The sequence below is a fragment of the Rhinolophus ferrumequinum genome, chromosome 5, assembly GCF_004115265.2.
Source record: "Rhinolophus ferrumequinum isolate MPI-CBG mRhiFer1 chromosome 5, mRhiFer1_v1.p, whole genome shotgun sequence".
Taxonomy (NCBI): domain Eukaryota; kingdom Metazoa; phylum Chordata; class Mammalia; order Chiroptera; family Rhinolophidae; genus Rhinolophus; species Rhinolophus ferrumequinum.
Genome location: NC_046288.1, coordinates 463,042 through 488,371, shown reverse-complemented (window position 1 = coordinate 488,371; position 25,330 = coordinate 463,042). Strand labels below are relative to the sequence as shown.

General features: G+C 38.0%; 1 protein-coding gene across 3 annotated transcripts in view; it reads left to right on the top strand.

The window, feature by feature from the left end:
• The first annotated feature begins 16,403 nt into the window (after positions 1–16,403).
• Positions 16,404–25,330, top strand: part of ODAD2 (outer dynein arm docking complex subunit 2) — a 160,707-nt gene continuing 151,780 nt past the window's right edge. Inside the window, exons 1-2 of one of the 3 annotated variants that reach the window (XM_033105410.1) lie at positions 16,404–16,452; positions 20,192–20,461. In XM_033105410.1, the coding sequence (XP_032961301.1) occupies positions 20,235–20,461 (227 nt within the window). In that variant the 5' untranslated portion in view covers positions 16,404–16,452; positions 20,192–20,234. Of the gene's footprint in view, positions 16,453–17,774; positions 17,910–20,191; positions 20,462–25,330 lie in introns of those variants that run through there. The other 2 variants (XM_033105408.1, XM_033105411.1) reach the window with 2 other exon arrangements.

Genomic DNA, 25,330 nt, shown 5'->3' with positions numbered 1-25,330 from the left:
CCCTCCCATGAGGCCCCAGAACCAATGTACTTGGAGCTTGGCTTCAGACCACAGCAGAGCACCACCCAATTAGCTCCACAAGTTGTATACACAAAGGGCAGTTTCAACAGGCACCAGAGCCAACTGGAGCCAATCCCATTTAGTGGAGTAAGTGCCCAGCACAGCAGCCCATAAACTGTGGACATGGCCAAATCCCACAGCCAATCAGCATGAAAGTCAATCCCACCCACTGATGTGGCAATAGCAATCAAGACTCAAATATAACAGGAAGGCATACAACTCACACAAGGGACATTCACAGAGCTCATTCATAGAAGCAGGTAACCAGGGAGACTGTGCCAGGGCCCCATAGGGTACCTACTACATAAGGCTACTGAGCAAGACTTGGAGACATAGAAGATCTACTAATACATAGAAACAAATACAGAGAGGCAGCCAAAATGAGAAAATAAAGAATTGCATCCCAAATGAAAAAACAGGATAAAAATCAAGAAATAAAACTAAATAAAATGGAGGCAAGCAACCTACCAGATACAGAGTTCCAAACAATGGTTATAAGGATGCTCAAAGAACGTAGTGGGAACATCTACAAAGAGATAGCAAGCATAAAAAAAGACATAGAAACCACAAAAAGAACCAATCAGAAATGTAGAAAACAATAACTGAAATGAAGAATGCACTGAAAGGAATCACCAGCAGACTAGATGAAGCAGAGGATTGAATCAGAGATTTGGAAGACAGAGTAGTAGAAAACACCCAAACAGAACAGCAAAATGAATCCAAAAAAATAAGTACAGTTTAAGGGGCCTCTAGGACAACATCAAGAATACCAACATTTGCATCATAGGGGTACCAGGAGGAGAAGAGAGTGCACAAGGAATTGAAATCCTATAAAAAATAGTGACTGAAAACATTCCTAACCTGGTAAAGGAAATAGGCAAGTCCAGGAAGTGCAGAGAGTCTCAAACAAAATGGACCCAAACAGGCCCACACCAAGACACATTATAATTAAAATGGCAAAGGTGAAAGACAAAGAGAGAATCCCAAAAGCAGCAAGAGAAAGGCAACTAGTAATTTATAAGGGATTTACCAAAAGAATGTCAGCTGATTTCTCAAGAAATTTTGCAGGCCCAAGGGAGTGTCACAAAATATTCAACATGATGAAAAGCAAGGACCTACAACTAAGGGTACTCTGCTCATCAAGGCTGTCATTTAAAATTGAAGGACAGATAAAGAGCTTCCCAGACAAGAAAAAGCTAAAGGAGTTCATCACCACCAAACCAGTATTACAAGGAATGTTAGAGGGACTTCTTCTTTAAGACAGGAAAAAAAGATCAAAATTATGAATAATATGGCAATAGCTACATATTTACCAACAAGTACTTTCAATGTAAATGGATTAATTGCTCCAGTCAAAAGACATAGGAGGACTACATGGATAAGAAAACAAAACCCTTACATATGCTGCCTACAAGAGTCATTTCAGAATGAAAGACACACACAGACAGAAAGTAAGGAATGGAAAAAGTTATATCATAAAAATAGAAACAAAAACAAACAACTGAAAAGGCTGGGGTAGCAATACTTATACCAGACAAAATAGACTTTAAAACAATGGCTATAACAAGAGACAAAGAAGGATCCAGTAATCCCACTTCCTGGTATTTATCTGAAGAAACTAAAAATGCTACTTTGAGGGGACATGTCCATCCATAAATTCATTGCAGCATTATTTACAATAACCAAGATTTGGAGGCAGGCTGGGTGTCCATAGCTGGAAGAATGGATAAAGAGGAGGTGGTACATATATACAATTGCATATTGCTCGGTCATGGAAGGGATTAGGTTCTTGCTGTCTGTGGCACCATGGATGGACCTGGACAGTATTATACTGAGTGGAGTATGTCAGACAGAGAATGACAGATGCAATATGATTTTGCTTATATGTGGAATCTAAATAACAAAACAAACAAACAAACAGAAACAAACTCATAGATACAGAAAATCTTTTGATGGTTGCTAGATGGGGAGGAGGGTTGAGGGTGTTGGTCCAAAAAGGGGGAGGGACTAAGAAGTACAAATTGACTGTTACAAAGTACTTATGGGGATGTAGGGTATAACATAAGGAATCAAGTAAATAATATTGTAATAATTATGTACGATGTCAGATGGGTACTATATTTGTTGGGGTGATAGATGAAGGGTTTTGGGGGCAGGGTGAAAAAGGTGAAGGGATTAAGAAATACAGATTGATAGTTATAAAATAGTCATGGGGATGCAAAGTATAGGGAATGATATGGTAATAAGTATGTATAGTGCCAAGTGGGTACTAGACTAGTCAGGGGGATCACTTCTTAAATTATATAAATGTCTAACCACTATATTGCACAGCTGAAATTAATATAAAATAACACTGAATGTCAACTGAATTGAAAAATTTAAAAAGGGGGTGAAAGGGAAGGGGCATAAAAGGTCGAAATTTTCCAGTATGAAACAAGTCATGGGGATATAATATACAGAATAAGGAATATAGTCAATAATATTGTGATAACATGGTACAGTGTCAGATGGTTGCTGAACTTATCATGGTGATCACTTCTTTAGGTATATAAATGTTGAAGAACTATGATGCACCCCTGGAACTAATATAATATTGTATGTTAGCTATATTTTAAAATAAATCTTAAAAAAGAAGGCCAATTATGTGTAGTCACTTATTTATTCAGATTATTTCTGTAATGATTTGTGAATGACAATTCAGTATCATCCCCCCCAAGCCCCCATCTGGTTAGATTCATTTTAATAATAGATCTGAATTTTTAAAAAATAAAATTTCAACTTTTGTAACCTTAAATTATATGTCTGGAAATAATAAATAAAAAAGAATACTTGATATTATTTAAATGCCAGAGAATGGTTTAACTAGTTTAATCAGATATTCAGTGACATATAAAATTTGCTAAGACTCTGTTGTCATCTCTTTAACTTTTGGATCAATACGAATTAGGTGAATTTATATGTATGTTTATTGGTAAGTTGCTTCAGAAAATTCTGAGAAATGTAACTTTTAAATCCTGCTGGTTCTTAACTCTTTGAGGCTTAAGCAATATTATTTGTTAAAATATAGATTTTATTTTTAAGACAGTTTACACATTCCTCCACTAAATTCTTTTCCAACTTGACTTTGTGAAGCCCTGAATTCTCCTGGTTTAAATGCAATATATAAAATGCTCTGAAATCAAAGCAGTTTTAAAAAATCTTCAGTGTTATATCATTTTGTATGATAGGTATTTTGCCACTAAGGAAAGCATCCCTATTATAGAATAAGAAAGTTTTTATAATTTTTCAGTTTATTTCAATATGAAAATTTAACGAATTCCTCTCACATTATAAAGACCTGCTAAAAAAATAATCAATAGCTACAGTCCTGTTTTATAATTGTCACTAAATGGTTTTCCCAATAACTTTACAAAAAATTAATAACCCAAAAGAATTGACTGAATCAGCCAAGTATGATTTTTATAAGAAGCAGAGATTTGAATAGTCATTTGAAATAATAGATATTTTCAAGTATTAAAATATAAATTAGTAAAATCTCAAATTCCAACAATGCTATAATCTCCCTCTAATAATAATTGTTAAATATAAATATAACTGCTCTAGAGAAATGATGAAGATAAACCATGTGTTGAAAACTGGTTACATCTAGGGACTTGAAATTATTTAAAAAACGATTAAAGTCTCTGAACATAAATATTTCTCTAGTAAGCATTAGAAATCTGACTAGAAATAGCTTCTTAATTATGACTATTAGTACATGAATCTCCAACACTTTTCTTTAAAGATTGAGGAAACAATTAGATTTAATTTTCTCAATAATAAAATATGCAATCACCACTTATTGGTAGGCTCTTTTGCCTCAATTTAAATACCCACACATTTCAAGTAAAACACTCACTTTAGGTAATGACCAACAGAAAATGAAAAACATAGATTCTGAAAGTAGTCACAAAGTGTACTATACTATTCATGGTATAAAACTTGAGAAGACTAGCAAAGAACTGATGGAGGGAACTATCACAATGTATACTGTTTAGAACAGCTACACAATGCATATCTTTGCCCCAAGAACAGTATCTATTATGAAAAACATTTTAATTTTAATTAATACTAGCTAATATTTATATTTTGAAAGTTATTCTTCAATCAAATGTTTAAAAGAAAGACATTGAAATTCCTGTTTCAAAGAGTATCTACAAATTAATAAGAAAATGACCCAGAAAAATATTATAAAAATGGGCAAAGTGAATGAACAACAGTCACACAGAAGAGAAAAATAAATGGTCAACAGAAGTAAGCTAATAGGTTCAGCCTCATTAGCAGTAAGATATTAGCCGATTAAAACAGTAATATTCTTATCACATGAGTGAAATGTAGAGATTGATAATATTCAGTGCTGTCAAGGGCATGGGTATATATTGGTGGGCTGCAAGTTGATAGAATCTTTTTGGAAAGTCATGTGTAGCATGTATTAAAAAAATTTAAAGTACACATTATCTTTGCCATAGCAGTATCACTTTAAGGAATATATACATATATATGTATATATATATATATATATATATATATATTTTATATATATATACACACACATATATACATATATATGTGTATATACATACATATGTATATACACACACACACATACATGTATACATATATACATATATATGTATATAATTAGAGGTGATTATGTAAGTATGTAAAGCTATGTATATAAAGATGCATGTTTTCGGTGATATCTACTTAAAAGTCAATAGTTGAAGGGTTAAATAAATTATAATATATCTTTATAGAATGCCATGAAGTCATTAAAAGTAATGTGATGAATTTACCTGGAATGACAGACATTTCATGATACATGGTAAAATGAAGAATTGCATACCTAAAATGATGCCAGAAGTTTAAAGTAATCCTAGATAAGTTGTACCCCAGGTATCTGGCAGAAGCAAATGCCAGTCCCCTCTGGAAGAAGTCTTTTTTCTCCAGATCTCAAATAATACCTTGAAAAATAAATTTCCAAGGGAAAAATCATTCAAATTACAGGGAAATAAGATACCATGAACAAAAAGTAGCACAAATAGAGATATAAGAAATAAATCCAAAAAGATTTTAGATACTGTTATAATTGGACACAGATTATGAATAATTATGTTTAGCATGTTTAAATAAATGAAAGAAAAGTTTGACTATCTATACAGGGAACAAATACTATACAGAACACCAATCGAATTTGAGCAAGAATCCATCAGGGCACCTAGAAATAAAAGACATTGTAACTGAAATGAACAAAAAACTCAATGAATGGGCTTAACAGTAGATTAGACACAGCTAAAGCTAGCATTAGTGGCCTTAAAGTCAGATAGACATAAAGAAATTAACCAAAATGTTGCACAGAAATGACATGTAACATATGAAAAAATAAAACAAAACAAAACAAAACAATAAAACACGTTAAGAAAAATGGTGAACAGAGTGGAAATGTGTCTAACTGGAGTTCCAGAAAGAAGAAAGGGACAGAAAGGGAGCAGAGGTAATATGTGAGAATAAAAAGGCTGAGAATTTTCCAGAACTGATGAGAAATATTTTCCTTCAATTCAAGAGCAAAGTGAAAATCAGACAGGATAAATACAAAGAAAACAACTAGACAAATCATAGTGAAACTGTAGAGCAGGAAAGACAGAGATCTTTAAAGGAGACATATTACCTTTCAAGAGTAACAAATTGACAGCTCATTACTTGATGGAAACAAAGGGCGTTAATTAAGTCAGGAGACTGGGGAATGATATATTCAATGAGCAAATAAAAAATTCTTTTCAACTTAGACCTCTATTCTTAGAAAAAAGATTTTTTTCTGCATAAAGCCAAAATGATATTCTCAGGTCATCAAAAACTGAGGGGAGTTTGCCATTATCTGACTTTCACTAAAGGAAACTCTAGAAAGTGTACTATATTAGAGGTAGAAGGAAAGTAATTGCATATTAAAGGTTTGAGATACAAACAGAAAAGGAGAGTTCAACTAGCAGCCATGATAGAGTGACAGGGTTTGGATTGAGGCTCCTGCCTGAAACACCACCACAATAAAAAAAAAAAAAAAAAAGAAAAAGTGGCCGGAATGAAGGATTAAAAAGGAGTGGGAGAAACCTTTTGTGATGTGATGATATGTTCATTCTCTTGAATGTGGTGATTGCTTCATATAAGTCAAAACATCAAATTGTGCACTTTTAGACATGTGCAGTTTATTGTATGTCAATCACACCTCAACAATTCTATTTTAAAAAGAAATGGAGAGCAAAGAAATTGATAAATATATGGATAAATATAAACTATATAAAATGACTGTATAAAACAGCAATATTGTTTTAAGAAGTTAAGAAAAGAATTTAAATGCATGACCACAGTAGCATATTATTCCAGAGGGGAATAAAACTCTTATAGGGATGAGGATAATTTTCAGGAAATGGGTAAAGGTATCAATTAACTTGAGACATTGATAAGTTCATTATGCATGCTATTTTGGGGTAAACAAGAGAAGAATAGTATCAGAACGCATGCCAAATAGTAGTGGATGAAATAGAATTAGAAAAAACTAAGTAATCAATCCAAATAGAAGGCAACACAGGAGAGAAAAAGAATCAGAAAAGAAAGCACAAAATAAGATGACACATAATGTAAATAAATGCTTTCATCTAACACAAAGATTATCAAACTTATTAATTTAAAAATCAGCTATAGTCTGTTACAATGAACATATCTAAAATACAAGTTTCCATGAAAAGTTGAAAGTAAAAGGATGGAAAAAGATATACCAGGAAAACACCAAAGAGAAAGCTGGTGTACCTCTATTAAAATGAGACAAACATATTTCAGGTGAAAATCATTACTAGAGAAAAAGAGGGTCATTTTATAATAATAAACAGTCAACTCTTAAGAAAATACTACAAATTTGAATTTCTCTATACCTATTGCAGTGGCTTCAAAATGTAAAAAGCAAAAAATATATACCATATGATTAATTTTGACCAATGAGATATAAGTAGAATTGTAATGTGGTAATTTCCTTACAAGAAAGCCAGTGTGTGACCTTTGCCTCTTTTCTTCATGCTTTCTTCCTTCCTTTTGGCTGGATTGTGGTTATGATGGCTGGAGGTGGAGCAGATCTTGGAAATGAGGGCCCTGCATAGTAGAGGAGCCGGGGTCCCTCAGGACTTTGCAGAGTAGAACCACTGCTGCAGACCTTAATGGCTCACTCCAGACTGCTGTAATAAATTTCTGTCTTCTGTAAGCCACTGTTTTTGGAGACTCTGTTTCTCACACCATAACCTAATTTTGACTACAGAGTGAGTTTACAAGAAGCTAAGGAAGTAGACACTTTTGCAAAGGAGGGGGAAAATCATCATGACTTTTCCTAATCCCAAAGTGTTCCTGTGATGTTATTATAACATTTAGGTAATCAATATGACAGAAGAAAAAATAGTTCCCTCCCATGACAACTGGCAATATATTGCATGTGGTTTATTAATCTATGCTTCTGCCCTTTAACTTTCTGCTGATTTGCCAGTTGAAAGGAAATAGAAGATTAATTTGGTTCATTTAGACTTCCTTTAGTTTCTTTACTACTTCAAGTTCTTAATATCCATGGAAATTGCTAAATGGTCCATTTGTGTTTAATATCCTCTATAGGAAATTTAATTGATTAAATGAAATACCCCTCAGAGAATGCACACATTCTAATTTTTGACCTATAATATCTGACTACAATCTGTTTGTGATCCTTGGAGACTAGTTTTGTTCCTGCTGCTGTTGCTGTTGTTTTTCAATCCAGTGACAAGACCAGAGAAGAATTGCTCAGGCACAAACAATTACCAGGTAATATTATAGGGCAGAGAAAATTAAACACAGAGAAAGTGAAAGAAAGATTTCAATATGGAAAACCAAAGACTGCGACCTTGTTGGGTAAATGCTCTTCAGGTCCCCAGCTGTGAAAGCTAATAAGTTCTGGCACATTTTGATTGGTGCAAACCATACTGGAGTATATCAGAGGCAGTGACCTAAGACTCGGAGGGCACAGGAGTATAGCGAGCTCTATCAATGAACCAAGTAAGTGGTTTCCAAACTGGGAACCCATGAACTCTTCCCAAAGGGTTTGTGGGTGTAGATAGTCTATAGGAAATCAATTCCCAGATTCCACATTCTTTCTAAAATTTATGTATCTGAAAACGTTCCTGCATGCAAAGCATCATCCTGGTTTTCTCCTCCTACCTTCCTTTTAACAATTATCCTTCTCTTACTTTACAGACTTGGAGGTATATTCCAGTCAATGAAATAGACAAATCATCTCACCATAAACCCTAATTTATTTATTTTCTTACAAATAAGTCACACTGAATGGTAAAACTGACTTTCATTGCAAACAATTGTATTCATCATTTCATTATTTGAAAAGGATGATGCTCTTGGCTTTTAGCTCTTTAATAATATTATGGAGTTGAAGTGCAAAATACTACTAGTCACCTAAAGAATGCGTCTCTTCTCAAAATAAGTAATATCCTCCCTTCGCCATGTTCTCATTTGGTAGAGACACATGATTTACTAGGCATCTGGAAACCATTCTTTTAAGACGTCTTCACTGTTTCCTTTGGTGTTATTGGGAGACATCACTCGGATATTATTAATCCTCAGTTTGTTTTTCCAAAATATCAAGTCTCACATTAAATCCTTTATTCTCCATGAGGATTTCTGGAGTAATCATTTCTTGGCTAGACTACACATTTTCTATATCAAATAACTTTCCCTACATTCCAGTGTATTTTGCTCTGAGTTTCTACTTTTTAAAATCCAGAACAGGGATGAAGTGCTACTAGACATAAAATGTGGTAAACATTTTTTACAATGTTCTATATTCTTATTTACATAAAAGAGTGAGCTCAGAATAAAAGACTTTGAATAAAGTAATTTATAAAAATATTTTTAAATATTTAGAATAACTATATAAAAACAAAGAAGCAAATCAGATCCTTAACTGTTAACTCTGGCTATTCATCCTCGATATGCTTGCTAGAGGAGGGAGACTGTGATAAGGTACCTAAACCACCATGAGAATGTAATGGGAATGAAGACCAAAATTAGGAGACATTTTATGAATGATGAATGATATAATGAAAAAGAGTGCTTCGGTAGATTGAATTATTAGTTCCAATGACCTTTTCAGGCTGCTGTGGTGGTGTCATATATCCACACCTTTGCCATGGCTTCATGGCGGGACAATAATTGCTCCCTCTCCTTTGATTTTGGCTTGGCCATGTGACATGGTCAACAGGATGTCAGTTGACATGATGCAATCAGAAACTTGGAATGTCCGTGGAAGTGATTCACCATGACAAGAACATATCACAGGGAGCCATGGCCCCTGAGCCATGAGACATGTAGAGCAGATTCACAGCCTGGAACCAAGCCCAGAAGACACAGCAGGAAACAGAGCTACTTAGTCAAGCCTAACCTATTTCAGCCAAATTGCAATTGAAACTGCAATCAACCTACAGGTCCACGAGTATAAGTGCATGTGTACCACTGAGTTTGGGGGTGATTTGTTATGCAGAATTATTGCAGAAGTAGTTAATTGTCCCAGAAGCTTTACCTCTTCTGATGGTCTGTGTCCATTCCCACTGCATCTGTTGAAGTCTGGGTGATGTTTAGCCAGGCCTGCCTGATACAGACCAAGATTTCCACAGCGTGGTTGGCCGTGGTTCTTCTTGTGAAGTTGGTTTTCTATTGGTGTGTTTTCTTCTTACAATCTACAGTGATGGGCAATAACTCTTTGGTAGTGCTTGATATTTCCCTAATTGTAAATAACATGCTTAAACTGCTGTTTCTTGTTTATTCTCTCTTTTTAAAAGAGATTATTATAGACTTCTTACTCTGGAAGAAGAGGGATAATTCTATTATCATCACTCCTGCCCCATGCTTCTCACACACTTCCCCTATTTCAACAACTGTGCGATTGATTGGAAGGTCTCTTAAATGTCAGCATTTGTGGATCTTTGCTTTGGGCTGCTCAGTTTCAGACCTTTGCCTGAAGAGGTAAGTCAGGTTGCCCGGGTGAGGAACACGGCCAGGAGAAGGAGTTGAGGGGATCTCAGCATTCGGTGTACCTGTGTTTATTGAGTTCCCATGATTTCAGTACTGTTCTCAGCTGTGCCTGGTGTGGCAACTTATAAACCTTTATTCGGGGCGGGGGGGGGGAGGGGAAGATACAGGGGTCCAGCTACCTGCTAAACAAGGCTTTTTTTCCCCAAGCAGTTCTCCTATTTCCAGTCCACTCTGTACCTTCAGAGATGTGTCCAAGTCCTGAGTCTTTCCAGGGTCTGTGATTTTCAAATGTTTTATTTTTATTGGCTTTGATCCCATCAAGCTATTAGGTTTCAGTTTTCTCCTCTTTCTTAAGCCATTTTAACTCTTGCTTTCTCTTATCCACATTTTGTTGATGTTTTACCTATTTCATCTTCCCTCTCTGTTCTCTTTCCCCACTGTCATTTTAGTGGTTTTTTGGGATGTGCACAATGCCCATATTTGACTAGAAGTCTAATGATGTAGCATGTAGGTTTAATTAATCATATAGACCATTTTTTATCATTTCTATAGGTGTTGCTGAGAAGAGAATGTACCTCTCTGAGTTTTTTTCTGTTAGACAGTACTGAAGCTCATAAAATACTTGTCCTATTCCCCAAAAAATTCAACTTGAGATTCCAATTTGATTATTTTCTCAAGCAAATTTTCCAGTCAAAAAGCCAACCAACTATATTACATGTAAATATGAGATAAAGATCTGAGAAAAGTCAAAATGTTTAAGGCAATCCTACAGTTTTACTTTAGAATCAAAATCATTTTGTTAGATATATAATAGCATATTATACTTTGATATTTGACATATGATCCAATTTTAATGAATATGTATATACAGAGGGTGCCAAAAAATGTATAAAACACATTTTAAGAAAGGAAAACTGTATTCAAATTGTAATATTCAATATATACTGATAACAAAAGATGAATACAAGTCACGTTTGACTTCTGCAATTACAAGAGGTGCTCAAAGTGGTTACCATCAGCATCCAGACACGTCTGATGATGGCGAACTACTGCTTGAGCAACGTTGACCAAAGTATCCCAGCATAATTTAAATTTACTCATATGTCCTTTGTCTATTGTTTCTTATACTGTCTTAAAGTTTTACTACAGGAATACAGGCTCATTGTAACACATCAAAAGATGAAATGGTATATAGATAAAAAAATTAATAATTCTTCTCCACCCATTCACTTTCTAAGGCAATGCATATTATTGATTTGCTGTGAAACCACCCACAATTTGTACATATACCTAAGAAATAATATGTTAAAATTGTTTCACTAATTCAAGACATTGGGATTCAAGATACAATGGAGAATTTATTCCAGAGTGAGGGCCTAGGCTGAGATGTAAAATTGTAAAGTCTGTGACTGGAAAGTCAATTTCCTGACTCACCCATGTTGAAGTTATAGAAGGGAAATGAGTGGATTTCCAGGGAGGAGATTTTTGGAGAGAGCTGTGCTAGCCATCTCTTCTCTACTCATCTGCCCCCCAATCTCAATTCTGAAGGAAGGAAGAAGAGAGCCTTTAAGGAGACCACTTAGCTTAATATGTGTCCTTTGCCCTGTGCAGTTGGAAGTGGGGGAGAACACAGTGGATAAGCCTGGGGGACGAGAGACAGTGTGGGTATAGTGGCTTTGGCAGCAAGGTGGAGGAAAGCTTCTATTGTGATGGGATTGGCCTGTACTTTCAGAGTTTGTTGGGCAAATAATGTGTGTGTGCTTGCCATGAGCCAGATTTAGGCTGTGGTGGGGGGATACACTGGTGGGGTTGGAGGAGGTGGGATGGTAGCTATAAGACCTCAGCAGACAGTAGACTAAACTGCTAGATCCCCAAGACTGTAGCCCGAATAGAGAAGCTTATTCTGGGATGGAGCAAAACACAGTGGGAAGGACACCATAATGCAAGGTTTTTGAAGAACCAAGAAAAACAACCACAAGAGAAAGAGCCAGTTTAAGCTTCACGCAGAGAATGGAAAGCAAGCTTATTGACAGGGCAGACAATTTAGAAGTTTCCTTGTTCTGTTTCCTCTTCACCTTCCCTGCCTTTTCTCACATGAAGGATTAGAGTAAAACTACAGGTAGGAAATAGTGGAGACAGGTAGCAATAAGAGGCTGAGCATGCATTCTAAATGTCTCATGGCTGGTACTTTGGCTGACCTGGGATCTCTCTCTGGTGGGATGACCTAGACCTCTATTTCTGAGGGGTCTGAGCCCTTGCATTGCTCTGGTCAGGCGGTGGTTGCTGTGATTTTCAATTCACAGTTATTGCAAGGCATGGAAGTACTAAGAGCTGGCCAAGTGAATCCCATGGCCCCTGGGCTGTAAACACCATCCTTCCTGATGGTAGCATCCTAGCTTGCATAGTAATCGTGGTCAATCAATGACCCAACTAGTACAATAACTCCTTGTTGTTTTTGTTGTTCTGCTAGTTCACTGGAATGAGGACACCAAAGTAGCCAGGTGGTAGTCATAGCTTCAAGTTCAATGGAATCCTATGTCTTCCGTGATGGAAGCAATTCCCCCATGGGAACTACATTTTTTAACCTGGTAGAACTCACGGTTTTGGGAATTAGAAGTCGAAATTGAGAGTTATGGTGAGAAGTTCATGCCTGGGTTTGCACACCCATGACTTCTAGCTATTCGGGAAAACTGTGCTACCTGTCTGTCAACGGTAAATTCAATGCCTATAGCACATATTGGAGGATGAGACCCCACCCTGCAGGGTGGGTGCCATTCTGACACCTTAGCTGGGACTTCAACGGCTCATTCCACCATCCTAACAGGATGGCTGCCTCTGGGTGATGGGGTTCATGGTAAGATCAGTGGCTCTCATAGTCATAAGCCTGTTGCTACATCTCTGTTGCTCTAAAATGAGTATCTTATTTCTGACTCTATGTAATTACCCAAATTAGATAACCCAGTTCTGCCAACAGAGCGCTTCACACATATTGCTATCCAAAAGAGCATTCATCGAATCAGTGAATGTCTAGGAGGTTAAGTTCTAAGGAGAAGGAGTCATTTCATTTCCAGACCATGGACTTTGGTCCACAGTGTATCACTGAGAAATATCTTTGGGTGCAGGGAGGTAGTTGAAACTGGACTTCTTTGACTGTTGGTTTTATCTGTAAGGAAAAGTAGGATCTAGGGAATTTGGTCTTTACTAGACTTCATGAAATTTTCTGTCATCAGCATTCCTATTGAAATCTCCTGAAAATTTCCATTGAGAGGTGATCTCGCCCCATAATGAGACCCATTATTGTGTAATATAAGTGACTGTACTTTCCCATAAGACTTATGAGGTTCCACCTGTCTCAGTCCTTTCCTGATTGAGGCATTGGACACTGAAATCAACCTTACCTGTCACCGTCTCCTGGTTATAGCCTGTAAATGTTTCTGTTGGCTGCCTCATACCAGTTAGCCCCACTCTAACACAGATGAATGGGCCCCTGAAACTCGGAGACTCCTCTGTTTACAGAATATTACGTGTTGAATTATGCCCCCACCCCCTGGAAAAATTCATATGTTGAAGTCTCAGTACCTCATAATTCAACCTTATAAGAGATAGGTAATCAAGTTAAAATGACTTAATTAGGGTGGACTCTAATCCAATTGACTGGCGTCCTTAGAAAAGTGGAAATGTGACCATGTCATATGACCATGAAGATGGCCATCAAAAAGCCAAGGAAAGAAGCCTGAAAGAGATCTTTCCCTCACAGCCCTGCTGACACCTTGATTTTGGACTTCTAGCCTCCAGAACTGTGAGACAATAAATTTCTGTTGTTTAAGCCACCCAGTCTGTAGTACCTGATTATGACAGCCCTATTAGACTAAGACAGAATCTGTGCCTGAATCCTACCTTGCAGCAGAGGAGCTGGCCTGAGCCAGGGTGGGTGGTTTCATAGGGAGCAGATGCAGCTGACATAAAGTTGCAGGGGTGTGCCAAAAGCTTTTAAATTTTTCCCAGAAGCCCTTGGCAGACTTTCTAAAGTTCCATTGGAAGAACTGGGTCACATGCTCTAGCTGCAGGCAGTGCTGGGAAAGGCCTATGCGAACTCCTGGGTGTGCTCTCAGAGTTGAAGGCTCTTGTCTAGAATACAGCCAATTAGCCAATTAGGATCATCAAACTGGCTCTATCAACTGTGTCCAGGGAAATGTGGGCCTCACCTTTCTGGTGTCTGGCTCAATATAGAATATCAAGTAGTAAGCCATCTTTGACTAGATGACTGATCAATTTTGCTCCTTCCATGTGTCAGTTACTCTTCTAGACTCGAAGGAGACAGAAAAGGTCCCTATTTCACGGAGCTTACTGTGCAGTAGGAGACAGGCAAGAAGACAGACTAGCCAAGGTAAGTCCTACTGGAAGTGACTGTGAAGCTTTGATAGATTGGGTGGTCAGCACTCTCTGAGAGGTAGTCATTTAAACTGAGAGCTGAAGGTCAATCAAGTTAGTGCTTAACATGACAAGGAAAAATTAGAATAAGTCAGCTGGGAATTCTACAAATTTAAATACTATTACATGCTTTTCTTCTTAGAAAATCTCAGGTTAATAGATTCAAATTTTGCCATCAGATTAAGCAATGGTAGATTCTGACACTTGGTATGAATTTGGCATATGTTGGAGATACTGCAGGTTTGGTTCCAGGCCTCTGCAGTAAAGTTGTAATCTTTTTGCTGGTGGAGGGTCTTGCCTTGAAGTAGTAAAAAAACGCAACATGTGTGAAGCGCAATAAAGCAAAGCACAGTAAAAAGTATGTATGCCTGTAAATGAGGACACAGATGCTCAGATCTTGCTGGGCTCTGGCTTTTTCCAGCTTTGCAAACCAAGGTCAATAGTCCTGAAATTTGTAGACCTCTGGCCATTTTCTATGTTGGGCCCAATAATGCTCTTTCATATTACACAGCCGATGAAAACATGAATGTGAAATAAAGTACCCAGAGGAATTTCCCTGCTTTCAGGATTGCTCCCGAACCCTTTGAAGGGTGGACTCGGACCCTCACCAGTTCATGACCTGCACTGCATATGTGGGTATGGTGCTGTGGTTGTCTCAGAGTGTAATGTATCCATTCTTTGAATTCAGATTATATATCTATTGGCACATAATCTTCCTTTCTGATTCGTTGCAACTCTAAACTTCTGCAGAGGTAGAGGCCCCTTGAGGCAAAATGATTCCACTGCTAACAACTTTTGTACTCTCAAAAAGAGAAGAAAAAGAACCCCAAACAAAGGGCAAATCTCTCTCTCTCATTTCTCTACTTGTCTGAAGAAAGGCTCCGTTTTTAAGCTGGGACAATATAATATCCTGCCATAATATCATTACACACCTGATTCTTTCTTTGGCTTTAGAATCTAGTTTTAGTTCCTAAACACTCTACCACCCTAACTCATCCAGCACTGCTCCCTAACATTGTACCCCCCCCATAGTATATGGCTCATTCTCTTTTATTGTGCCTCCCCCCCACCCCCCAATATATTTTTTCCCCCACGCTCAGCCCCGGCTGGTTTTACAGCGTAGGGACTCTTGGAATGTCTACTGCTGCTGTCACAAGACTTTTGTTAATGGACAGAGGTACCAGGCACTACACAATATGGGGAAATGTTCTTGTTTCATTCCAGTTCTCTGAACTAGACTACTGAAGAGCAGTTTCTGCTTTTGCAGCGAGTATTAAGAGTATTTTACCACATTTGCTTTTTGAAGAGAAGCATTTAAGATTGACAAATCCTGCGAGAGGCCTTATGCTATTTTTGAGAACTCAGTTACATAGAACACCTCATACAACAGCACAGAACACCTGTCTGGAAGTCTGTGGAGAAACAGAAAACGGCGTTTCTAACGAAATATTCGTTGCTTTTTGGTGTACTGTTAGTTGCTGGTGACTTTAATTAAGGTAAATGTGTCCCATCTGATGGAGTGAGTCAGAAAGAGTCCTCCAGGAAGGAGACTGAATAACAGTTTCCAGGGAGGGAGCAAGCGGAGCAGAGGATTGCGGGGCCCGTGGAACCTCGCGCGGGAAGGGCGTCCCCGGGGCCGGCTGCGGCGGGGCGGCAGCTGGGGGGGTCCCCGGCGCGAGCGGCCGCGGTCAGAGCAGGCTCAGAGCGCAATCTCAGCGCGGTGGCTCGGGGGACGGGCTCGGAGGTTCCCTCCGCCCGGCGGGGACGCTCCGTGCGCAGCCGGGGCCCCGGTGTTTACCTCGCGTCCTAGCAACCGGCGGGCGCGCACGAGCAGCTCGGGGCGCGGGGTGGGCGCGGAGCGGGGTGCTGCAGGTGAGTGCTGGGCGCCCGGAAAGGGTGGCCACCCCGGGCTTGCTGCTCCTGGGGACCCGGCCCTCCGGCTCGCTCGGGTCTTTGCAGCGGTCCGCGAGGTTCGAGAAAAGGGGGCCGCTTGCGGGCCTCTTTTCTTTCTCACTGTCTTCTGGTTCTCTCCTCGGGCCCGAGAGCCGCCCCCTCCCCTTCTCTCTCCCGCCCGGGTGTAGCCAAGGTCTCCCCACCGACACCCGGCGCCTGCCCGGACCTGGGGAATTCCTGCTCCTCCGCGCCCCACTCTCCACCCCTACTCCGACCACATCTCCTCTTTTCTCCGCTCTCTCTTCTTCTCCGGTTGCCTCCCTGCCTCTCTTACCCTCTTTGCCTTTCTTCTCAGCCCTTGCAGCTTTGCCTCGCTCTCTATACTGCCTTCGCTGTCTGCCCCTCCCGCCTGGCCCCGTATCTTCTTCAGCCTTGGACACTTATCCTCACACTCAGCTCCAGCTCCGATGGCTTTCATGTCAGTTCTGGAATTTTAATTTTTCTGTAGTTCTCATTGCATAGCTTCATCATTCTCAGAATGCCGGTGTATGTATGCCTGACTCCCAGTCGGTGTTACCAGCCACATTTCTAAATCTCAGAGTGGATGCTTATGCTCCCTTAGCCTCATAAAGAATTAGGTTTTGCTTCTGCTCCAGTGTTACAGAAATTATTCATGAATGAGCTTCATTTTATTAATGATACTGGAAGCTTGCACTTATATCTGCTAGATTAGTAGAGAAAATTAGTGCAAATGGATTCTCAATTTATGGAAACATTCACAAATATTTTTTCTTTCAATGGTTAAACTTCTTTAAAATCATACTGTTAATGCAAAGACATGTAGTATATATTCACATTTATTCATTGTAACCATGGTGCTTAGGCCAAAAGAACTCGTGGACTGGCAACGGGTAGAAATTGGGAAGCAGCCTGTCTTGATATAAAGTGTTAGTTTTTGTATTTTTTCCTGAGTTATATTGACTGATCATTTTTGAACACCCCTGGAATTAGTTGAATAAGTGCTGGCTTTGGTTCTCTTGGTAAATTAAGAAACCATCAGAAATTTCTCATACTAAGGATGAAAAAAAATCAAAATAATAGATTACCCTGTTTTCTTCTTAAAACTCATTCAGTTAGACCTGCAAAACGTCTCTCTCTCTCTCTCAAAGCATTTTTATGCATGATCTCCTTGTCTTTGGAATGGTTAAAACCGCCCCCCCCCCACCCCGAGATTTTCTTAGGCCTTTTGCTAACCAGCGTTCTCAAATCAAACCTGTCCATTGATGAAGCTCCTGGTTGACTAGGTCCAGAAAAACAATTTAAAGAGATTCAAAGATGTTACAATTACATTTCTATAAAAATTTATGATGATGAAAAGAAGAACTTCTTCCATTTCTTAGCTCCTTTTAAAGTGTCTTCCAGATAGTTGCTATATGGTAAGTTGACTGTCACAGTCTTATGCAATCTATGTAATTTCATATTTTACTTTGAAAAGGTACAAGAAGAAAATGATGCACATGCTATAGCTTTATAAGATCACCAAAACAAGTGTTATGCTTAAGTTAAAAACAAACAGAACTGTCTACCTAAGCCTTTCGATATAAGATAAAGCTGTTTGAACTTATTCTTAGTTTGCACTTATTTTCATAATACTGGGAAATTGAAGAGTCACACATACACATCAGTTCATGTTTCTGTGTTCAGCGTCTTGCAATAGAAAGAACTGCACACTACAGCAAATGCACAGAACAAATTTGTACCCTAATTGTATACATTTTATTTTACTAGCACTTTTGTATATACATATAATAAATATGTGTATATATATCAGTTTTCAACCCTATCTGATACAATACTTGGGTTTTTATAGCAAATATATTATATTGCCTACTTTGCTATTCTGAAATCAAAATCATAGATAGTAATCCTACATATGTGTATAATTTTAAATATAGATAGTGTCCTACTGGTAAAAAAAAAGGAAAAATAAAAGGAAAATCATTGTCACAAAATATCAGCATGTCAATACTCAGGTACCCCTATATCGAATATATAATGAAGTAGTCAGATGCTCCAGCCTTACACAGAATTTCTGTCGATGCAGTAGCTCCAAATGCAAATTGATACAGACATGTCATTAAAAAATTGTGAGTAGCATTGCCATCAATGGTGTGATTTTCCAAAATGTTGAGCTCTTGGTAGAGTTCTATATAAAACGAAGTATGTACAACCTTTCTTTGATTTATATGATAGTTACAATCCCCGGAAATCCAGTGTATATTCAAACTGAAAAAAATACTTGGTGATTATTTGTAAAATGGAACTAGGTTCTAGGCACAGGCTTTACTTATCTGAAGTTTTTTACCTACTAGATGCCTGGGGATTGCAGCAGAAATCATCCTTGTAGGGGACTGTCCGGCACATTTGTAGGACATCTGGCATTCTTGGTCCTCATGACTAAATGTCAGTGCTGTCCTCTTCCTATCCTTTTGATGATGAAATGTCTGTACAATCCTTCTGTACTGCTTCTCAGCAGGCAGCAGCACTGCCCCACTGAGAACTAGGACATAGATGTCCCTGTTACTGGGTTTCGAGATTTAATACAGTACAGGGAGTAAAATCCCCAAGTCATTTCCGTAGAATCTTGCTACTTCTGTGCTTTTGTAATAATGATGGAGGTGGGGGGTGAGCTAATTACAGTCCATGTTTAACTTCATACCATTCTTCTAATATTCTGGAAGTAAGATTTTAATGATCCATGTTATTACAAATGAGGAAGCAAGCAATTATAGATTATCTGCAAAAAGCCATAAATATTCATTATGAATTAATATCAGAACTTGGTTTCTAACTTGGTTCTTATTTAATGTTACAGATAATGTAATCTTTTTAAAGATCTTCTTTTAAAGACTAATTTCTATTTATTTCATTTGAATTTCTGTTTAAATGTTAATGCTAGACTGTTTCGGTAACCAATTTGGATAAACAGCCTAAGGAGATTCTCATTTGTTCTTACATCTGTCACAAAAAATTTGCTCTTAAGAAAGTTATGAATTACAATAAAATATTCTGGGCAGGACATGTGGGCAGTATTTCCTCAGATATTCTGGTTAATACGATCAATATGTGTTATACCAATTTTCAGGAAAAAATTATATTGCATAGCAATGTTTTTATTCTATTTATTATTAATTCAGAAGGCACTTGGGGAGCTCTCAGAGCTCCCAGAATCATGTTATCAGTCATCATTGCACTGATGTAGATGTAGATGACTATAAGAAGGTCAGGGTAACCCAACTAAATTTAATAGCATAATTCTAAACATCGTGTGACCCAGGTCAAAAGAGCATTGCTCCCTTAACTTCCAGCTCCAGCAGAGCTGCAAATCAGATACTAGTTCTTTTTTCCACTCTTGGAATTTTCTGTTTCCATTTTCTGCCCAAGTATTTGAACTTTCTCTCTTAGGCCCAGGGAAATGAGAAAGAAGTTATTCATTTCAAGGCAGATGGGATTGGAAAATCCTTAAGTACCAGTCAGTTTTACTTAGAGCTGGTTCAATGAAAATTAACTGTTTTATTGAAGACAATTAAAAAAATTGACCTATAAGGTGGATAAGTAGAATGTGGGTTGGGTAGTACTAGCCTAAAATCTTGAAGAATGTTCCAGTGAAAGTGTGGATACTGTTGTTTTTTTTCCAACTCTTTCTACTTTGATGTAGTGTGTGTGCTGAGCTCAGACCTGACAGAGCCTTCTCGGATCCCATGGGTGTAGCGCTGACAAAATCAGCGCAGTGGACTACTGCTGCTGGATTTGGAACTGGAACCCTAGAAATTACCCCTCTAAATGAAGGGATTTTAAAAGAAATTATTATGTTTGTGGAGAGTTTTATCTATAAACATCCCCAAGAGGCAAAATATGTTTTTGTAGAACCACTTGAATGGAAGACAAATTTGGACCCCTCAGCATTTGAATCAGGTTATGTTGTCAGGTAAGCCAGTTAATTGCTTTTAGAATTTAATATCTTCATTGTACATGTTTTTATTGATTGGTTGTGGGTTTGGGGCAGGTCATTTAACATCAATGAATCTCAGAAATCTTCTGACCCAGGGACTGCAAATCGGAGGCACTTAGGTGAAATCTGAGGATATTTCATTTGGTCAACACACTAATTTTCAGTTTGAATTTGAATTTCTTTTGATAGGGGAAGCGTTCTCCAGATTACCATGCTCCCAACAGTAGCTGTTGTTTGATCCATATTACCTGCCAGATGCCAGTAGGCATTGCTTTTGTGAAGACGTGCCCTGTGGTATTTAAACCTACCAGTTCCTGGGTGGCAGAGGGACAGTGGTAAATTTTGCTCAATATAATGGAGAGACACCTTAGCAATTAACTTTGCCCTCAAATGAGAACCTTCCAAATCTGAGATTAAGAAAAAAATCCTACTTCCGCTTCAAACAGTGAGCTGTTTTTACACATACACACACACACACACACACACACACACACACACACACACACACACGGTTGGACAATTAAGTTCGCGAACTCATACTAGAAAAAGTGCTACGTACCTCATTGCTGAATGTCACTACGGTCACCTTCAAAGTACTCCCCTTGGGAAGCTATCCACCGACGCCAGCGCCTAGTCCACCCTTCAAAGCAATTTTGGAACTCTTTTTCTGGAATGGCCATCAGAGCTGTCATTATATTACCCTTGATGTCCTGAATGCCATCAAAATGTCTTCCTTTCAATATTTCCTTTATCTTCGGGTAAAGAAAGAAGTCATTAGGGGCCAGATCAAGTGAGTAGGGAGGGTGTCCCAATACAGTTATTTGTTTACTGGCTAAAAACTTCCTCACAGACAGTGCAGTGTGAGCTGGTGCATTGTTGTGATGCAAGAGCAAAAAGTTCAGGTCGTCTAACTTTTTCATGCAGCCTTTTCAGCACTTCCAAGTAGTAAACTTGGTTAGTTGTCCAGTTGGTACAAATTCATAATGAATAATCCCTCTGATATCAGAAAAAGTTAGCAACATTGTTGCAACAAGTTCGTGAACTTACGTAATTGTCAGATGTGTGTGTGTGCGTGCGTGCATGTGTGTATGTGTGTATATACATATATACATATATAAGATAATTATATTTGATAAATATATAAATTCATATATCTCTGTTTTTGTTTGGTCAGCCTCAGTTTATTTTCCACTTCAGGCATCCTGATCTTCTTTTCTTTGGTTGTGCAGATGAACTTTTAAAGTTCTGACATATCAAAAACTTCTCCCTAACTAGCCAAAGCTTCCTATAGATGCCTTTTCCATTTTTTCCCTTTGGGATTATTTGTGAGAATAAAGTCAGAATTTCATTTTTAGAACTGCAAAACCATTCTTGAACTGCATTTCAAGAGCTTTGTAGTTCTGATATCATGCTCTACCTTCTCTCTGAATTTTCCAAAATCTTTTCTTTAAATTGTATTTTATTTCTAACTCTGCAGATGGTCACTTTATCTTAAAGTGCTTGTCCTTCTTTGTTGCTCCCACCTAAGTTCAATGTAGTATCACACATTGTTTTTTCTACCCTTTGAAAGATGAACTCATCTGCAAAACCAATTAAAAACACGACTGACTTAGTACAAAGACAGATTTAAAGCAGATGTTAGAAGAGTATTATTTTGTCATTGAATCTTGCCTTTGTACTAATTTTGTGTTCCAACTACAAACATGACCACATCTGGGGCCTAGTTAGGTGGACTGTCATGCACACCTCAAGTGTATCACTATTTCTCTTTCTGTATCGTTGTCCAATTTCTTTTGGCTTTATTTCTATTCTTACATCTCTGCATACAGTCTTTATGTATAGTGTTCCCTTTTAAGCAGAATGTTTTTGCACCATGTAAGTTTTGAACCAACTACCCGTTCATCGTCTTCCTTTTTCAAATTTATGTACCTTTTCCTTGGGTCAGTTTTTCTATCCATCATTCTTATTTGTGACCTTTATTGATGATATCTTTAATGTTGGAAGGGCTGAGAAGGGTCTAATAATAGTGCTTGTTGGTTTAAAGCAAACCATGCCTATGTGGCTTGATGAAAACCAGATAGGTACTGATTGCTCTGAAGAAGCAAATAATATAGCGGAGATTTTGGTAATGATGGAAAATACCAAATGTTTTCACATCCAGGGCTTCATAATACACTGTACTCTCCCCAACCCCTAACCAAAGATCTGTCAGCAACCCATAGTCACTCGGAGTTTATTACATCTAGCAACATAACAAGATGTAAACCAGAGATGCCTCAATGGCTGGAAGAATGTATTATTAAAACAGCCCAACTACCTTATTCTTTGGTTCACATGCATTCCCCTTGCTTAGTTGCTGACCCTTAGTACACCATTTATGCATTTATTTAAAGTGGGGAAGCTGTCTCTTTCCAGACAGGATTCAGGTCTGTAAGTGCAGGTGGATGACCAAAGTCATAATAAAGGATTTGAACTTCGAGTTTTTATATATGTTTCTACCAAATAGGAATGTTGGAATAGGAATCCAACATCCAAATAGGAATCTTTGGATGTTTTAGAATAAATCATGTTCTTCTTTCTATAGATTCTTTCAGGCTTCTTGTTGCAAACCACGTCAGTTTTATCTACAGTGAAAGTTGATTGAAGTGGGTAAGCTACCTCCTTTAGTTGATCTCTGCAGATATTTTAGGGCACATATTTATACCTGTAATTGTGGCCTCATTTCTCATTTGATGTCGTGCATCTCTGAAGGCACTCTCTGTAGCAGTCAAGGAAAGTCTGATCAGCCTTCTTCTGAATTAGGCTCATCGGCATCTGACATTGAAATTGATCCTTTAGTCACAAACTGAAAAGATTTTCCATTTCATCAACTATCTTCTTTTGTGCAGTTTGTTTTAACTGAATAGACACAGAACTTTTCACATGTTGCACAATTGATTTTTCTTTCCTTTAGACTCATTCCCAGTGTACAGCTGTCCAACCTGTAATAATATTTGTCACCATCTCTCCTTGTTCAATTTTTTTGGGGGAAGGGATATTTCTACTTTCATTTTAATGGGAATCATAGGTCTCTTTATTACCATTTTCAATTATTTTTGTTCTTTTCAGATAGGATGTGATTATTAATCTTCCCAAAACACCTCACAATGAAGCCCAACTCTACTGTAAACTAAGGACAGATGACGCCACTCAATGGTACACAGACCTGTGGTCCTTTGATTCTCTAGAACCTAGCTTGGGAAATTTATAAATTGGATAAGCATTCAGAATCACTTTGTGAACATGTTATTACCTGCTCTTTTCTCTTTTTCTCTGATAGAACTATGATTTTTGAATTACATTTACTTTAATATTGCAGTATTTTAGTGGCAAGTCTTGTTCTGCTGTGTCTCAGTGCGTTGTATGAGTTAGGACAAAATTATATGCTGGTAAGAGTTCTGGATGGATGAGAAGTCAGGACACCCAAGCTGTGGCCCTCTTCCCCACAATAATGCATACTTCACTCACAATTCATACCTCTCTGGTCCTTAGTTTTGTGATCAATATTGTGAAGGGCTGAAATACATGATCTCCGACCTTAAAATATTGTATTTTGGTAAACTTTTTTAAGTCATGGTATTGGGATAAATAGCCATAACTTTTGTTATTGGGCTCTTTGTTTTTTTTCCCTGAGAATTTACTAAATAGTTTCTCAAGTCTAGCCTTATTTCCTCTGTTACTATTTAGACATGCATTTATTGAGTAATTACTATGTTCTGGACACTAAAGTGGACACTGGGGATTAAATAAATAACACATTTTCCGGCTTAGTATTTTTAGGTCTCTTCCCTAATTCCAATTTAAAAGTTTCTTGATCAGGTCAGTGGATTTCATTTACAGCACATTCGTCTTGACCTTCATGAGGTGATACAGTATTTTTCTTCCTAAGAGCTCTGTTTTCAGGTGTGAGCCCAGAAACTGAAACTTGCTCTTACACATCTTCCCTATAGCTAGCTCTGTTAAGTTACAAGTTTCAGTTGGTAGGAGCAATGAAAAATGTCACCTGTGCCCTTCAGTTCTCCCATTCCTCACCAGGAGTTTCACTTTCTCAAGTTAAGTAGCTTGATATTGTTGGCATTCATTCAGCCTATAACTTAGTTCTCTCTCCATCCACTTAGCACGACTGTCCAGCCCTGATATATGAGTCTTTAAGAAATTTCCTCAATCCTAAGGACATTACTTCAAAAGCTTCATTGTAGAGAAGATATGCATTTTGTATACCATGTACGTCAATGGCAAGACTGAAAACATTTTAGTCATTCATTTATTCCTCTTATACTTATTGAACATCTTCTGTGTGCAGTTACTATGTGAGGTGCTGGGGATAGAGCAATGGGTGAGACTAATAAAAGTCACTGTCTTAGTCCCGATTGGTGCTGTAACAAATTACCCCACACTGAATGGGTTAAAACAATGCAGCTCTGTTATCTTACAGTTCTGCAGGTGAAAAATCTAAAATGAGTCTGTAGGGCTAAAATGAGTATGACAGGGCTATGTTCCTTCTGGGGGAAGAAGGGAAATTTGTTCTTGCCCTTTCCAGCTTCTAAAGGCCACCTGCATTCCTTGGCTCATGGCTCTGTGTTACTCTGACCTGTTTCCATCATCACTTCACCTTCTCTGACTTGAACCGCCTGCCTGCCTCTTCTAAAGACCCTTTTGATTACGTTGGGCTCCCCTAGATATTCCAGAATAGTCTTCCTGTCTCAAGATCCTTAACTTGATCCATTTGCAAAGTCCCCTTTGCCATGTAAGGTAATACAGTCATAGGCTGTGGGGATTAGGATGTTGACATTGGGGGGGGGAGCC